The sequence below is a fragment of the Aquarana catesbeiana genome, linkage group LG06, assembly GCF_042186555.1.
Source record: "Aquarana catesbeiana isolate 2022-GZ linkage group LG06, ASM4218655v1, whole genome shotgun sequence".
Taxonomy (NCBI): Eukaryota; Metazoa; Chordata; class Amphibia; order Anura; family Ranidae; genus Aquarana; species Aquarana catesbeiana.
The window spans coordinates 383,436,422-383,454,294 of NC_133329.1; the positions used below are offsets into that span (position 1 = coordinate 383,436,422).

General features: G+C 43.3%; 1 protein-coding gene across 1 annotated transcript in view; it reads right to left on the reverse strand.

Annotated features, from left to right (window-relative positions):
• The window catches only part of LOC141147136 (unconventional myosin-X-like), a gene marked incomplete in the record, with an annotated part of 218,020 nt that overhangs the window by 133,999 nt on the left and 66,148 nt on the right, over positions 1-17,873 (reverse strand). Inside the window, 1 exon segment of the mRNA XM_073634265.1 lies at positions 2,264-2,422. Within this exon segment, the coding sequence (XP_073490366.1) occupies positions 2,264-2,422 (159 nt within the window).

The window sequence follows — 17,873 nt, forward strand, 5'->3', positions numbered from 1 at the left end:
GGTTATTTATATTTACCACTGCATAAAGATATTTAAGAATAAATTGCCTTTTTTTAAAACTGTACATATTAACTAAATTATACAAAACAATGTTTTTTTAGGTTATTAACCAATTAATCAAAACAACAAATCGGCCAACTAATCAATTAGGAAAATAATCGTTAGTTGCAGCCCTACTCAGCACCCTGCCTGGGGACTGCTTTCAAAAGCTTGCCCCTTCCGTAAAAAGAAAACGTGCATTTTCTTCTAAGGTGGCCGTTGGGTGCTGAAGACTTAAGCTGTGCGATCTGCTGACCAGTTGCTTGAGCATGCACATCTGAAAAGGGATGCTGGGGATGTGTTCTTTTATAGAATGCCCAGGAACAATAGGAGTGATTGCATAGAAGCCTAATACCTGTAAGAAAGGCAACAACTGTACAGATTCAGGAGGAGAGGGGATTGATGATGACTGAAGATGTTCAGACAGGAAATGAAGGCAGGGTCAAGCTGCTGCAGCTTTAAAGGGTTATATTGTGGAGATGCACGTTTGCGGAGAATTAAGAGTAATCAGTTTCAACCAACCGCCCGTATTATTACGGGCAGCCCGTAAAAACAGGGCACTTTTCTCCCTGCCCGTAATAAAACAAAAGTGCCAGTAAAAAATAGCCATGACCGGGTCGGCTTGGAACTGCACATTCACAGTTCCGGAGCTTGCTGAGCCGACCCTGTATTTGGCCAGGGGCGGATTTCACAGAGGCTGTGTGGCACGCTACTGGCTCAGGCGAGTGATATCATGGCGCATCCCACCAGGCACGCCAGCCTTTAAAAACAGTAACCTGGAGGCTGAGCACGCGGAATGGAGAAGCTCTCGTGGTCTGTCAAAGCAATCCAGAGTCCACGGGGACGGAGTGACAGCCCAGCCGACGGTGACAGGAGGTAATGGATGCAGCAGGGGATGGTGGGGGATGATGGCTGTGGAAGCAGGTGATGGTGGCAGGGGGTGATGGTTGTGGCAGGGGATGATGGCGGCAGGTGATGGGGGTGATGGCGGCAGGTGATGGGGGTGAGGGCGGCAGGTGATGGGGGTGAGGGCGGCAGGTGATGGTAGCGGGAGGTGATGGTTGTAGCAGGAGGTGATGGTTGTAGCAGGAGGTGATGGTGACAGGTGATAGAGGCAGGAGGTAATGGCTGTGGCGACAGGTGATGGTGGCAGGTGATGGTGGCAGGAGGTGATGGAGGCAGCAGGGGGTGATGGGGATAGTGACAGGTGATGGCGGCAGGTGATGGGGGTGATGGTGACAGGAGGTCTTTAGAATTGGGGACATAACTTCTGGTGATCCTATGGATTTCTCCTCACTTTCTGTGGTGGTTATGGAACAGCAGTGAAGGGGAAATCTCTCCAGTTGGACTTATATCAAAAATAACAAAAATATGTTTTTTGTTAACCTTAATATCTACCTTAAATCGTATTGCTATTTGCCTAGTGTACTAGTTTGTAGCCTAAATACTGAAATTTGCAATTAAAAATGTAATTTTGTAAAATGCCAGTAAAAACTTGGCTGTGCCAGTAAACTGTGGGGGTCGCGCCTGTAAATTTCAATCTGGTAGGTTGGCAACACTAGTTTCAACACAGGACTTGCTACAAGTATGGGGAAAAAAAACCTAGCGCCGCAAAATTTACTTTAGAAATAATGGCCAACAAGACAAACAATGGGCCACTTTATCAGCACAAGAATAGAAGAATAGGTCCATGATAGTTGAAAGGCGCTTCCAATAACCCTCAGGGAGCCATGTACAGCCCACAGCATCAGTAAAAACCACGAACAACCTAAATTTTACCTTCTCCATCGACTTTAATGCATTTCTCCAAAATTGTAAAATTTCAGTTAAATATTCAAAATTTTGCTAAAATTTTCAGGCAATTGAAAATTCTCAATAGGGCTCATCCTCATCTGTAAGTAACTCTCTGACCCCGTCCCCTCAAGTGGTTCATTTATATGCACTGGTATGAGATAAAAAGGTAAGTGGTGCCATATAGCAGTCAATAGGGTTCAATTGCCATTTTTCTGGATTAGCTCAAAAAGTATAAAAACTTCACCTTATGCATGCTGAGACAGAAGTACACATTCAGAAGATCATTGGAGGAAAGGAAATTATCTCATTAAATCAATAAAAAAAAAAAAGTCTACCTAGACTTGTCAGTTCTGTCCACTGGCAGACCACTGGTGAGCTTAGGAGGAAACTGCCATTTTTTATGAATGGAGGACAGCAGTTGATTACTTACGTAGATTTTGTCTTGCTGGTAGCGGAGATGTAGATTTAACATGATGGCAGCTTCATGCAGGTCAGCCAACAAGGACATGTCTTCCACCCCGTCCCGGTTACTCTGGTGCATAGGAAGGACATGGTCGCGGGATAGCGAGTTGCGAGGGTACATAAACTCCTAGTGTAAAAAAAAAAAATAAAATCTTTTATTTTATTTTTTCAGCTATAAAACAAACAAAAAAAAAAAAAAAAAAAAGAGTGAAAATTTTGGAAAGAATATATATATTTTTTACTTTTTGCTATAATAAATATCCACCCCCCCCCCAAAAAAAATGTAAAAAGACAGACAATTTCTTCCTCATTTTATGCTGATATGTATTTTTCTACATACTTTTGGTAAATATATGGCAATTAGCGTATATTGATTGGTTTGCGCAAAAGTTATCGCGTCTACAAAATAGGGGATAGATTTATGGCATTATTTTATTTTTTTTTACTAGCAATGGCGGTGATCTGCGATTTTTAGTGGGACTGCGATATTGCGGCAGGCAGATCGGACACTTGACACCTTTTTGGGACCAGTGACATTTATACAGCGATCAGTGCTATAAAAATGCACCGATTACTGTATAAAAGGACACTGGCAGGGAAGGGGTTAACACCGGGGGAGATCAAAGGGTTACATTTTCCCTAGGGAATTGCTTTCTAACTGTGAGGGGACTGACAGGGAGTAGAGAGAGATCGCTGTTCCTAATCACTAGGACAATCTCACGCTACTCCCCTGACAGAACAGGGATCTGTTGGCTTTATACTGGCAGATCCCTGTTCTGCCTCTCTGTGCGCGCCCACAGATCACCGTGTACGCGCCCGACGTACAATGATGGCGATCCGCGCAGGAGAGCCAAGCTGCCACACAACAACTGCGGCGGCTGTTTGGGAAGTGGTCAAACCCTAAACAATGGACAATGGACTTCTCCATTTGCTTCCTTTTGGTCCGTTAAATATACTGTTGAAACCTTTTTTTTTTTAATTTGTTCAATAAAAAAAAAAAAAAAAGAAGTATGTTTAATCCTGACAGAAATCTGAGCTGATAACTTTACCTCTGCGCTCTTATCAGTTATGTTGTTCCGAGCTCTCTGTAGACTACAGCGGTGGTTCTGAACCACTGTACCAGGTCATGCAGTCTCTCACCTCCAGGGTCTCCAGCCAGGTGCAAAACCTAAACTCCTACCTCCCACCATGCCCCCTGAAATCCTCAGCCTCCCCTAGTGCTTCCCACAGGGACCCCCAATCTGCCACAAAACTTCCAAACCCCCATAGTGCCCCTAACCTTCTACAGTGCCCCCCAAGCTCCCACAGTGCCGCCCAGCCTGTCACTGAGCCCCCCAGCCTGCCATTGTGTGCCCAACCTCCAACAATGTCTCAGTGCCCATCAACCTCCCCCTAGAGTGCCCTTCTAACCCCCACAGTACTCTCTAGTCTCTGACATTGCCTCTGCAAAGTCCTTAGTCTCCCGGAGACACCTCTGGTCCCTCCAGAGATATTATCCCACCACACTTGCCCCCAGCCTCCTACAAAAAACTCATCCCTAACAGGGCAACCATGTCTGCTACAGAATCCTCTTACCCCCTCCAGGACCCCCATCCCCCCATAGTGACATCCAGAGCCTTTTTACTGTTGAGGCATGGAAGGTTTTTAAAGAATTTACTGGGCCATGGTCTCAATAAGATTGAGGACTTCTGGACTACAAACACCTCCCCTCCCCAGGTTATGGACAGGATGAGAGTCAGAGGGGTTCCGTAGTCCTGGGGTGACAACACGGCTCTTCAAGAGCTAGTACAGAGAAGGAGGGTTGTCATCCTAGGATAGGAAAAGTGCAAAAAAAACTTGGGAGAATAAAAGAAAAACAAATGCAACTACATCTAAAAAGCAGGTAAACAGCAATAGATGACATTCTTTTTCTTGGGTTTACATACACTTTAAATAAATTCCACAGCTGAATAGCAATCATAGTGAAATACTTCTGTAAGATTGTTGCAATCAGGATACAACTCAGCCACCTACTGGTCAGCAGGCAAATTACAGGCGTATTAAAAGAAAGTCTGGAGTATTGATCGGCATTCCTGGCACATCCTTTTACTGGAAAACAGTTGCTTAACCTCCTTCTCAGCAGCTATAAAGATCTAACGATGGCCGCAAATGCGAACCCACAAGACTAATAACGCACAGCCTTTTGTGTACGCACGCCACTACTGTTATTTTACAACATCTTGGTGAACCGGTACATTTCTATACTGCCAGTTTAAATCTGAAGTTCGGGAAAAATAGAAACTACTTTTGCAGTGGGTCTCAATAACCCCCGCACTGCAAGGGTTAATTGCTCATTTAGGTCTAGAGGAGAATAAAATAAGTTTTAATTGCCCGATCTTCTGTTCCCCCCCCCCAGTGATGGCGCTCTTCTCTGCTTTCCTATGCTCCGGACTATCCCTTAGCTGCCTCATGTCCAATGCAGGGCTACGAACCCTGCTTCAGTCTTGATAACATCGGTGCTTTTGACCGCTGGAGCATGGGGGAGAATATGCTACGGGGACTGGTCTAGCAGCGCAGAGGAGTCGAGGATTGGGCAAGTAAATCTACTTTTCCAATCCCCCTAGACCTAAGCAAGCAATTGAAGAATTCCACGTATGGAGATTTTTTACACAGTTACATTGACTAAGCTTGCACCAATGTAACTATCCATATACTATACCACTAGGATCCCTCTAGAACAGTGGTCTCCAAACTGCAGCCCGGGGTCACATGTGGCCCTTTGCTTGCCTTTATCTGACCCTTGGGGGCACTATTCCACAAACTGACACCAATGATGGGGCACCATTCCTCCTACTGACACCATCAATGGGGCACTATTCACCTTATTATTGTCAACAATGGGGCACTATTCCTCCCATTAAGACCAATGATGGAATGCCAGGTGGACAGTTGGACACTCCTACACATTTTTTTGGTCTTGCCCTCGGTTGAAACACTTTTGGACAACTGTACGGCATATCACCCAGAAATTCACAGATCATAAGATCCCAGACTACCCGGCCTTCTTCCTGCTCCATGTCAACACCAAAAATCAATCGTACGACACTTACTGAATGCTGCCAAATCTTGCATCCCCCTGTTTTGGAAGAACGGCACGCCACCCTCTATTGGGACTTGATTAAGTAGAGTAGAAGACATTAAGGAATTAGAGGATTTAATCCTTACAGCCCAAAATAAACAAGAGAAGCATTCTAAGGCATGGAGGCTAAGGAACATGTTCCTTCTATCTGATGAAGGGGTGACACTACTCAGACGGTAGTAGACCAATCACCACATGATCCATTTACTGCGAGTGTAAATTTACCGCTGCCGGATCCCCATTCCTCCACCCCCATCCCCTGTACACCTCCCTTTCCTCCCCCCTATTTACTCTAGAATTATTGATTTCTTGTTCCCTCTGACATATTTCTTTTCTCCTTTGGAGCCTTCTCTCTTTTTCCTCCATTAGTTAGGAATCCATGTAATGCAGGGATCAGACAGCTCAGACTACATTGCGTTAGCTGTTTATACAAATGACGGACCATTCTGCGGTGACAATATTCTGAAATAGACACACCTCTCCTCTACATTGCAGTACTAGATGTACCATTGTTATTTAATCCATATGTTGAAATGAAGTGAACCGGGAACACCCTGGAGTGTGTAAAAAGCGAAGCCATTATGCCGTGTTTTTTTTTTTTTGTCATTACTGTATCTGAGGGTTGCCTGTAATAAAAACTTATATTTAAAAAAAAAAAAAAAAAGAAAGATCGAAAGAAACAATGATGGGGCACTGATGTTGGGGCATTTTCTACTCCCATTGGCCACTGTCCGGCCCCCGCTAAAGCATGAAGGACACTAAACTGGTCCCTTTGCTTAGAAAGTTTGGAGACCCCCATTCTAGAGGCTGGAAATCACTGTAGTAGAAACTGCTACTCCAGTGATCTCCTCTAGCTTTCAGGTCCCATACCAAGCGGCTGCCCTGATGTATTGTGAATTCAGGGGGTCGCCCACTCGGCATGGGTGCCATTCACAGATTGTTCTTTATCTTCTCAACTAGTGCAAAGGGTTTTCTGACTGGATGAGGTGGAGAGATGGAGACGTGGAGTCACACTCTCCACCTTGTCCAATTAAAAGAAGATTATCTGGAGCCCCACTGCAAAGGGATAATTTTCAAGTTTCCCGGAGTTGGTCTATAAGAAAACTGTACACAGTGAGGCATGGCGCCAAACATTAAAATGGTTGTAAACCCTTCCATATACCCAGTGAAGTGACTGGCCTCAGGTGATACACAGATGAAAAATCCTCCTACATAAGCTGTACCTGTTTACCTGCAGTCTTCCCTACATCTGTTCAAAGTCCAGAATTTATAAAGCTTGTCTGAGCGGTCACAAAGTAGTGGGCACAGAGCTGTAATTACATTCTGCAGAGCTCAGTGAGGAGAGCTCTGAGAGCTGATTGGAGGGAAGGGACACAACCTCTTCAAACAGCTCAGAGGAACAGAGCTAAGGCTGTCAATCGCAGGCTGTGTGCTGGAGCTCCCTCCACTGTCACCTTTCATCTCTTGGTGTCAGGAAAACTTGTCAAAAGTGATTCATGCTCATAGCAGAGGAGGGAAGCAGCAGAGAGAAATGACACTTAGTGCTCTGGATTGAGATACTATAGAGGGAAATGCTTTGCTAATATTTCATGTCTGAAGTTTGCAACCACCTTTTTAAGAATACTCATTCTGGGACTATAACACCCTCCTAAGGGATTTCAAACTGCTGTAGTGTATTTTTATTTTTTTGTGGTTAAGGTCTTGCTACATGCTTGGTATGGGGCAGGAACTCAAAGTATGGAAGTCACGGATAGACAGACAATTGCCGTTTTCCTATGTCCATTAGGGGAAGCATTTACCTAGCTATACACAGCTATAACAGAGGGTTAATCCACAACAGTTTCCTGGAAAATGTGACATTTACTATAATTTCCCTAGAAAGCCAACCAAGGTCCACCACCAGCTTTTCAGGTCATGGAACAATAAAAGGAAAAAAAAACACTTTACATGACCTTTATGGAGGTGGAAGAGATTCCACAGGTGACATATAACAAAGTACTAAATATAGATATTATTCTACAATTATAACTGTAAAATGTCAGTAAACAGTTGGGTGTCCTTATCGCCAGCTAAATGTCAAACAGCTCAAAATACACAGGAGGAGTAAACAGTCACCAGCCAATCACAAATCATCTCTTAACAAATATGGCAAATTTTAAGTATACTGTACTTTTTAGCACTGATCACTGTATTAGTGTCACGGATTCCCAAAAAGTGTCAGAATGTCTGCCGCAATATCTCAGTCCCGTTATTAGTTGCGGATCACCGCCATTACTAGTAAAAAATATTTTTTGTTTATACTATATATATATATATATATATATATATATATATATATATATATATATATATATATATATATATATATATATATATATACATACATACATACACACACACACACACACACACCATAGCTTGTAGATGCTATACCTTTTGCCCAAACCAATCAATATACTTGGGATTTTAAGGGATTTTTTTTATAGCAAAAATATGTAGCAGAATACATATTGGCCTAAATGGATTAAGAAATTAGATTTTTTTTTTTTTTTAAATTTTGGATAGACTTTATAACAGAAAGTAAAAAAATACATTTTTTTTTTTCAAAATTGTTTATAGCGCAAAAAAAAACAAAACAAAACAAAAAAAACGCAGGAGGTGATCAAATACCACTAAAAGAAAGATGTAAGATTTTCTGTGCTGTGTCAGCATAGTAAATGGAAAAAAACAATCCCGGCAGCTAACACATAAGTAGTATAGCCAACTTAGAACATAGATAATAGGTGTAGTACCCAAAGATAAGATGAAAACCTATTCAAAATGCAGATAGGTAGCAATCATAATATTAAAGAACACTTGGAACACTTGGTATAACATATGGTTATATACTGTATAATAGTCCATAAAAGATGTGAAATTCATCAGCCAGTGGTAGAGGCCACCATCCCATTGATCAAGATGTAAAACGATCTTGTCCAGACAGATGAGCCACCCTGAACAGTAAGATTGCATACTCACCAGACTTGATGGCTGCCTCTACAGCAGCTAGAAAGCCTCAAACACATGAAAAACCCCTCTGGAGATATCACAGTGAATCATTTACACTAATGCTACAGCACAGGATTCAACTGGGAATAAATAAGCTCACCTAGAGCCCAGAAGAAGTCTCATGGGGAGTTATTCACGAAAGGCAAATCCACTTTGCACTACAAGTGCAAACTACAAGTGCAAAGTGCACTTGAAATTGCACTGAAAGTGCACTTGGAAGTGCAGTCACTGTAGATCCGAGGGGGACATGCAAGTAAAATAAAAAACAGCATTTTAGCTTGCACTTGATTGGATAACAAAATCAGCAGAGCTTCCCCTCATTTCAGATGTACCCCTCAGATTTACAGTGACTGCACTTCCAAGTGCACTTTCAGTGCAATTTCAAGTGCACTTGTAGTGCAAAGTGGATTTGCCTTTTTTAATAACCCCCATAGTGTTGCAGTTTTATTCCAAAAGGTAAAAGATGCATAACAGATGTAAACAGAAACAATAAAACTTCCACAGAAAGCTGCTGGTGACCTGGAATCGCTCAGAAGCAGGACGTCAATGCCAGGTAACCCACCCCGGTGCGTTTCGTCCAAAGGGACGTTGTCAAGGGGTCAGGATCGTCATTTTTTATAGTTTTACATCTTATCTTTGTTGCTACATCTTTCTATTACCACCAAAAGAAAGCTCTATTTGTGGGGGGACATACATTTTGAGTACAGCGTTGCACGACTGTGCAATTGTTAAAGTAACGCAGTGCCGTATTGCAAAAAATGGCCTGGCCATGAAGGGGGTAAATCTTCCAGGGGTCGAGTGGTTAAGGAAAGCTTTACGGTCAGAAAGACATAGGCTGCCATGTCTGTCCATTCCTGCTACAAGGGGGTGCTGATAAGTATTGAGCCTTACCCAGAAAAAAATGAGCTAGGAAGCTGTAAATTGCAGGGTGTATTGGCCAAATTGTACACACGCTGCGCTTATCAAAATAAAAAATAAAAAAATTTCCACTAAAATATTAATAAAGTGATATTGTGCTTAACATATACAAAATCTATTAACAACTATTAATACTATACTATACGTTAATGTGCTCCAATAAGCCTGTGTATTGCAAATATTCCACAAAGCTTGTGCAATTTTCAAACATTAATAAATAATTCAACACAAACATCCATGCGATTTAGTGTTGCATCCAAGCATATCAGTACTGCATCTATGCAATATGGTGATAGTGCAAGGTTCGAACAATAAAAAGTTAAAAAATACAAAAAACATTGAACCCAGAGAGGTTCTAAGGCGCATTCTGACCAAGCTTAATTGCAAGGTCGCACGCCCTAAGGTGAGGGGCTATCACCTGGGGGGGGGAGCACTTGTATGAGCGCAGAGCACTTTAGTTTGTGTTCACCATAACACATGAATGGATTGTGGAAGATCTGTGGACTGTTAATTTGATCATTGCACAGCAACACAGCACTGAATTGCATAGAATCACATGGATGCAACACCAAATCGCATGGATGCGGTTTTTTTTTGTATTTTTAACTTTTTATTGTTTGAACATTGCACTAACACCATATTGCATAGATGCAGCACTGAAATGCATGGATGCAACACTAAATCGGACTGTTAATTTAATCATTGCACAGCAACACAGCACTGAATTGAATAGAATCACATGGCTGTAGCACAAAATCGCATGGATGCGTTTTTTTGTATTTTTTAACTTTTTATTGTTTGAACCTTGCACTATCGCCATATTGCATAGATGCAGTACTGATATGCTTGGATGCAACACTAAATCGCATGGATGTTTGTGTTGAATTATTTATTAATGTTTGAAAATTGCACAAGCTTTGTGGAATATTTGCAATACACAGGCTTATTGGAGCACTTTTACCTATTTATTCATTCATTGAAATTTATTGCACATTAACATATAGTATAGTATTAATAGTTAATAGATTTTGTATATGTTAAGCACAATATCACTTTATTAATATTTTAGTGGAAATTTTTTATTTTGATAAGCGCAGCGTGTGTGTGTACAATTTGGTTTAACTATTTTGCATGGTTATGAGACATGCGTAACGTTAGCAGCTGATCATTTGCAAAGATATACTATTTTGGAAACCAGATTTGGTCAATTACCTGGAGGCTCACAGGACTACAAATTAGCATTCAGGGTGTATTGGCCAATTTGTCTTTATTCAATGGTGCAAAAAATCAACTACCTAGGATTTTAACCTCTTTCTTTTTCAGGTCAAAAGTGAACATGGCAGCACCTCCAGAAAAATGTAATGTGGAAGAGCATAGGACCATAATCAAGCTCCTGTTTCTCCAAGGGAAAGGTGCGAAGCAGATCCATGATGAAAGGTCACAAACTGAGTGACAATGGCTCTTCATATGCAACAGTTAGGCCTCATACACACAGATGTTTTCACAGGGACGTTTTTGAGCTTTTTTGCAGCTTAAAAACGCCACTCCATGTTATTCAATGGCTTCATACACACCATGGACCAACGCGTTCTGAGGCTCCAGCGCTAGAGCTGTAAAACCTCCAGACGCCGGTTAAAGGTGTTAAACACGGTTTAACGAGGCTTAACACTGTATAGACAGTATTAAGCCTCGTCCGGCGTTTCTCTGCCTCTATTCAAAATCAACGGTTCCCTATAGGAGCCCATTGATTTGAATAGAAGTCGCACCAGATGGCGGATCAAGATGATCCGACTTGCGGTGAGACTTGTGTGCTGAGAATCTTGAAGGGGAACCCTTAGGTCTGGTATAGATCTTAATGGGAACACCCAAAAAAAGGCGTGCCCCCCCCCCCCCAATATCCATACCAGACCCCTATCCAAGCACGCAGCCCATCAGGTCAGGAAAGGGGGGGGGGGGGGGAGCGAGCACCCACCCCTACGGGACCATACCAGGCCACATGCCCTCTTCTCCCCTCTCCGGTTCTTCTCCTCTCTCTCTGCTACCTTCTGCTCTTTTGCTGGGTGAAGGTGGGTGAGGGGAGAAGGACCGGCAGAGGGAGAAGAGCCGAAGCTGCCCTAATAAAATACTTTAAAAACCTGTGTAGTGTGTTTATTTATTTATTTTTTAGGTGAATGGGTAGGGGTACGATGTACCCCATACTCATTTACCTAGGGTGGGGGGTGTCAGGATTCCGATAAGACCCCGCCTGCAGACCTCGACAACCACCGTGCAAGGGTTGTCGGGAAGAGGCCCTTGTCCTCCTCAACATGGGGACAAGGTGCTTTGGGGCGTTCACTCGTCCCCCCCCCTTCCTGACCTGCCGGGCTGCATGCTCGGTTAAGTCTGGTATGGATCTTTTGGGGGGGGGACCCGCATGCCATTTTTTTGGGCATGGGGCTTCCCCTTAGGATCCATACCAGACCGAAGGGTCTGGTATAGTCTTGGGGGGGGGGGGGACCTCACACAATTTCTTTTTACATTTTGGTGGGGTTCCCCTTCAAGATTCTCAGCACACAAGTCACACCACAATTTGGATCATCTTGATGCGACTTCTATTCAATGGGCTCCCATAGGTAACCATTCATTTTGAATAGAAGCAGGGAAACGCGGCTGAAAGCTGGCGCGGCTAAACTCATATTGACGTCAATGCGAAAGGCGGATAAAACTGCGGTTTTAACTCCTTTTTTTCCTGGCGTTGGTACTAACTTTACAGCTCGTTTTTTAAAACGTCCGTGTGTATGAGGCCTTAATCGTTGGGTTGTCAATTTTAAAACTGGCCATTTCGGTGTTGAAATTGAGGAGGCCTGTTTCTGTGCCTGCAAATGTGAAAGCCATCCATTGCATGTTCATGGAGGACCGCAGATATCAGCCAAAAATATTGCTACATATCTGGGAATATCACGTGGGAGAGTTGGTGCCATTATCCACAACTTGGAAATGAGAAAGCTTGCAGCAAAGGGTATCCCAAAACTTTTGACAACTGAACAAAAGAGGACAACGCCTCGTCACACACAGCAGGTGAAACAATGGCAAAATGGACCTCCTTAGACTTTCAAGTGATGCCCCATCCACCCTATTCGCCCAACCTGGCTCCTTCTATCATTTATTCCACAACCTCAAAAAACACCTAAAAAGGGACAAGGATTTGGGAGTGTTCTAGAGGCAACTAATGCTGCAAATGACTGGTTACACCAGCAGTCCAGAGAATTTTATTTGCAGGGACTTAAGAAGCTGAAGGACAGATGTCACAAGTGCATTGACTTACTGGAGAATATGTAGAATAGTGTGCCAATTACAGCTTCTTAGTGCATCTCTTTCTGGGTAAGGCTCAATACTTATCAGCACCCCCTCGTACTTATCTGGCTTTCATTCTAATTCAGTACCTCGGGTCGCTAAATGACTCCAGCAGGAGTTCTGACTTTAAAATACTACATGCTGGTGTAGCACCCTCTACTTAGGTAGGTGCTAGAGTCAGGATTTTTGTGAGAGCAGGTAGATTTAGGCAAGCCTAGCTAGAAGCTAGGCCTGTTTGTTTTGATCTGTGTGGGCTGGGAGTGGCTCAGAGTAGGCTGGTGACTCACAGATAGCATCAGTTATCGATTACCTCTCTCTGGCTTCTAGAGGACTCTAGAAGAAGAAGAGGGAAAGATAGGTAGAGCTGTCTGGGGTGTCCCAGGGATCCCTGACCAATCCCCAACTAGGACTGGCAGGGGGCAGGTTATATGGATATATGGATATCCCCATGGTCATCCCGGCTGGGAAAGAGTTGTCCGGTGGAAGAACAGAGGATGGATTAGTAGGCTGTCGGGTCCTTTGACTGTGCTCCCCAGTCTGGGGGGGTGACCTTCGGTCTGGGACTCGGGTGCAGGAAGGATCCATTCAAGAAGGCATGAAGGGTCTGAACAGGAGGCACAGAGAGAGGAGTCAAAGAGGACAGCAGGAGCTAGTACTGCCGGGCAAATCTTCAGGAGGGAACCACCGGTGTGTGCGAGGCCAGGAGTGCCGGCGAGTGACAGGCACAGTCAGGGGAACTGGGGAGGCATACCTGAGAGAGGACTGGGAGTGTGAAGTCTGGCATGGGTGCAGAGCCAGCAGTAAGGACTGATGTCACGGGCAGTGGAGTCTGGCAGCTGCAGCCAGGAGGGCTGGCAGGGAGCAGTAGTCCACCATAGGACAGCTAGCACCAAGGACTTCCTATTTTTGCTACACTAAAGGGGCCCGCGGTCCCTGCCTACAAATGGCAATTTCTAGGGCCTGAGTCAGAGTTGGGCCTAACCATGTGCTAGCTGTGCCCGGAGTCAAGTGTTGTGCAGGAGGAAGAGAGAGAGAGAGAGATAGTCTGAAAGCAAGTGTTGTGCAGAAGAAGTGTCTTGTACAAAGAGTGTACACAGTTCTGTCCCAAATTGACTGTTCTAAAATTCTACTGGGCATCCCATATGTCCCCATCCCTATCCAAGTTCAAATCCCTCAATAAAAACAAAAACAAGCATATGGACTGTTCATGGTCTCCAAAGTAATTTTGGAAGTGAATGCCAGGCTGGGCAAGGCGACAGGTGGACCACAACTTTTAGTAGCCCCTACGGGGGTACCCCTGCACTGGCTTTAGGTCCGTGACTCTACTAGCACTGAAGTCTGATAGCCAGACAACTAGCATTTTCAGGTCAGCAATGCGGTCCTTTAATTATTGCACTCAGCAGCTGTGAAGACATATAGAACATTCGTTACAGGTTGCATTGCTGCAGAAAGTAGGGACATAAACCCTGATAATACAGAATTTTACGGATTTCGGATGTGACTGGAGTTCCTCAATGTATGAAGAGAGGAAATTCCTGGAGGAGAATGTTTATGGTGAAAAGAATACATGGCACAGTCTTCCATTGATCTTTCTTCTCACATGACCTCGTTAGCCGGGGATACGGACAATTCTCTGTGTGTGACACTAGAGGTATTTCACAGGGTCATGGAACGCTGGGTGACATTCCACAGACTTAGATGTCACTTGTGTGCATTTATTAACCCGAAAACTTGTCTTGGTCTCCTCTACTAGTGGCTCAGCTCGTTAGCTGGAAAGATATACAAATTAAAGATGAAGTTTAAAGCGGTATTAAACTCAAATCCAAAAAAAAAGACATATATTGCAATCCTTAGAAGTGGTGGCTGCATAAGTTTTCTTTTTTAGTTTTTTTCCCCCTCTGTTCTCACCTGATGATCTGGCCAGTAACATACCACCTTTATTAAAAGTGCCCCCACTCTGGAAGGAGCAGCACCAGAGACACCTTTGGAGAGAAGCATTGCCAGCCTGGGGGGAGGGGGGTATTAGATTCACCAATGAATTGAAGCCAAACCCCAGCTCACATCTTTTAAAGCAGTTATAGCAAAAGTTTTTGTTCCTTTTGGGATAAAGGTCTAAGGTCCCTTTCAAACCAGCAATGATCGGGTCCGCCTGTCCGTTTATTCAGGTGGCCCCAAATCGGACCACCTATTGTTCTCTATGGAGAGGCGGATGTCAGCGGACAAGTGTTCGCTGTCACCTGCCGACTTCTGATTCGATCTAGTCCACTAGAAAACAGACAGATGGGAAAACGTTTGACATCCATCCGGCGGATGAGATCAGATGACAAAATCGGATGGAAATGGACAGGCAGACCATTTCCATCCGACCGCCCTATAGAGAAGAGCGGGCTGTGTCCATTCTGCATAGCAAAGCGGACACGGACATGTCACCCGCCTGCTCAGCAGAGAGATCCCCCGCTGAGCAGGCGGAGATTCTGCCCCGTGAGAAAGGGGCCATACAATAAAGGCTGATTATTGTAAGCACCCCTGTCAGTAGTAGCAAATTGTTTGTTTGTCTCAATCTTCTAACTATTAAATCTTTGCCATATTAAAAGGCAATATAAAAATACTGAAAAATGAGACAGCCTGGTGAAGATAGGCAAAAAAATAAAAAATAAAGTATTTTTTAAATGCTTTTTCAAACTGATGATTTTCGGGTTTCCATAGATATAAAATTGTTCCTCTAATTATACCCGTGGCACTGGTGTCACAGATCAACAGGCATTTTCTGAGTGGGAGCACAGCAGAAGAGGTTTGCTTTCAAACTATTTAACTGCAAGTCTTAAAGCGGCATTGCAACTACAATACACACATTTTATATATATATATATATATATATATATATATATATATATATATATATATATATATATATATACACATACATATACACATATACACACACACATATACATACATATATATGTGTGTGTGTGTACATACAGCACGCCATATTGACAGAAAAACACAGAATTGTTGACATTTTTGCAGATTTATTAAAAAAGAAAAACTGAAATATCACATGGTCCTAAGTATTCAGACCCTTTGCTGTGACACTCATATATTCAACTCAGGTGCTGTCCATTTCTTCTGATCATCCTTGAGATGGTTCTACACCTTCATTTGAGCCCAGCTGTGTTTGATTATACTGATTGGACTTGATTAGGAAAGCCACACACCTGTCTATATAAGATCTTACAGCTCACAGTGCATGTCAGAGCAAATGAGAATCATGAGGTCAAAGGAACTGCCTGAAGAGCTCAGAGACAGAATTGTGGCAAGGCACAGATCTGGCCAAGGTTACAAAAAAATTTCTGCTGCACTTAAGGTTCCTAAGAGCACAGTGGCCTCCATAATCCTAAAATGGAAGACGTTTGGGACGACCAGAACCCTTCCTTCAGCTGGCCGTCCGGCCAAACTGAGCTATCGGGGGAGAAGAGCCTTGGTGAGAGAGGTAAAGAAGAACCCAAAGATCACTGTGGCTGAGCTCCAGAGATGCAGTCGGGAGATGGGAGAAAGTTGTAGAAAGTCAACCATCACTGCGGCCCTCCACCAGTCTAGGCTTTATGGCAGAGTGGCCCGACGGAAGCCTCTCCTCAGTGCAAGACACATGAAAGCCCACATGGAGTTTGTTTAAAAAACACCCGAATGGTGAGAAATAAGATTCTCTGGTTTGATGAGACCAAGATAGAACTTTTTGGCCTTAATTCTAAGCAGTATGTGTGGAGAAAACCAGGCACTGCTCATCACCTGTCCAATACAGTCCCAAGAGTGAAACATGGTGGTGGCAGCATCATACTGTGGGGGTGTTTTTCAGCTGCAGGGACAGGACGACTGGTTGCAATCAAGGGAAAGATGAATGCAGCCAAGTACAGGGATATCCTGGACGAAAACCTTCTCCAGAGTGCTCAGGACCTCAGACTGGGCCGAAGGTTTACCTTCCAACAAGACAAGGACCCTAAGCACACAGCTAAAATAATGAAGGAGTGGCTTCACAACAACTCCGTGACTGTTCTTGAATGGCCCAGCCAGAGCCCTGACTTAAACCCAATTGAGCATCTTTGGAGAGACCTAAAAATGGCCGTCCACCAACGTTTACCATCCAACCTGACAGAACTGGAGTGGATCTACAAGGAGGAATGGCAGTGGATCCCCAAATCCAGGTGTGAAAAACTTGTTGCATGTTTCCCAAAAAGACTCATGGCTGTATTAGATCAAAAGGGCGCTTCTACTAAATACTGAGCAAAGGGTCTGAATACTTAGGACCATGTGATATTTCAGTTTTTCTTTTTTAATAAATCTGCAAAAATGTCAACAATTTTGTGTTTTTCTGTCAATATGGGGTGCTGTGTGTACATTAATGAGGAAAAAAAATATGAACTTAAATGATTTTAGCAAATGGCTGCAAAATAACAAAGAGTGAAAAATTTAAGGGGGTCTGAATACTTTCCGTCCCCACTGCATGTATCTTTTAGAACATTTCAATTGGAGTATAGCATTAATTTGAAAAGGTCTTCCTTCTCCGAGTGACTCATGAAAAGGTTAGCCACTGGAGGGAGACACGAGATACATTTTCACAATTTCTGGATGAAATTGGGAATAATCGCAATAAAACCCTGCCTAATTGTACTTCGCTATTAGTCCCTTCTTTCATTTTTGGTGCCAATAGCTACGTATGACCATCACGACTGGGGGAGATCTTCATTGGAACTGCCATTCATGGCCGCGTTTTTGCCTGAATGACCCCTGGACTGAAAAGCTAGGGGTCCATTCCGTTTTTTTTTCACTGGATTATTTGATTTGTTTGTGATACTGTGAGCGCTGTAATTATATGTTTATATTTACTTTTTATCTGTCAAGTGTACAGCAGCTGCGATCACTAGTTTAATTATTTCACTTCTAGCGTGAGTCAAAAAAAATTAAAATAAAATTTATTATATTTTTTTTTTTTTTTTTTCACACAATGCATTAGGCACACCCAAGCCTGGAGGAGAACAGAGACCTTTTTACAGTGAATTCCCCATTTACTCTTCTTCTGCCCAGTCAGCAAAAAACATAATTTAGCCAATGCTGCACAAATACCCCTTTACCGTGCACACCCTCCTGTCCTATAGATGGTTTG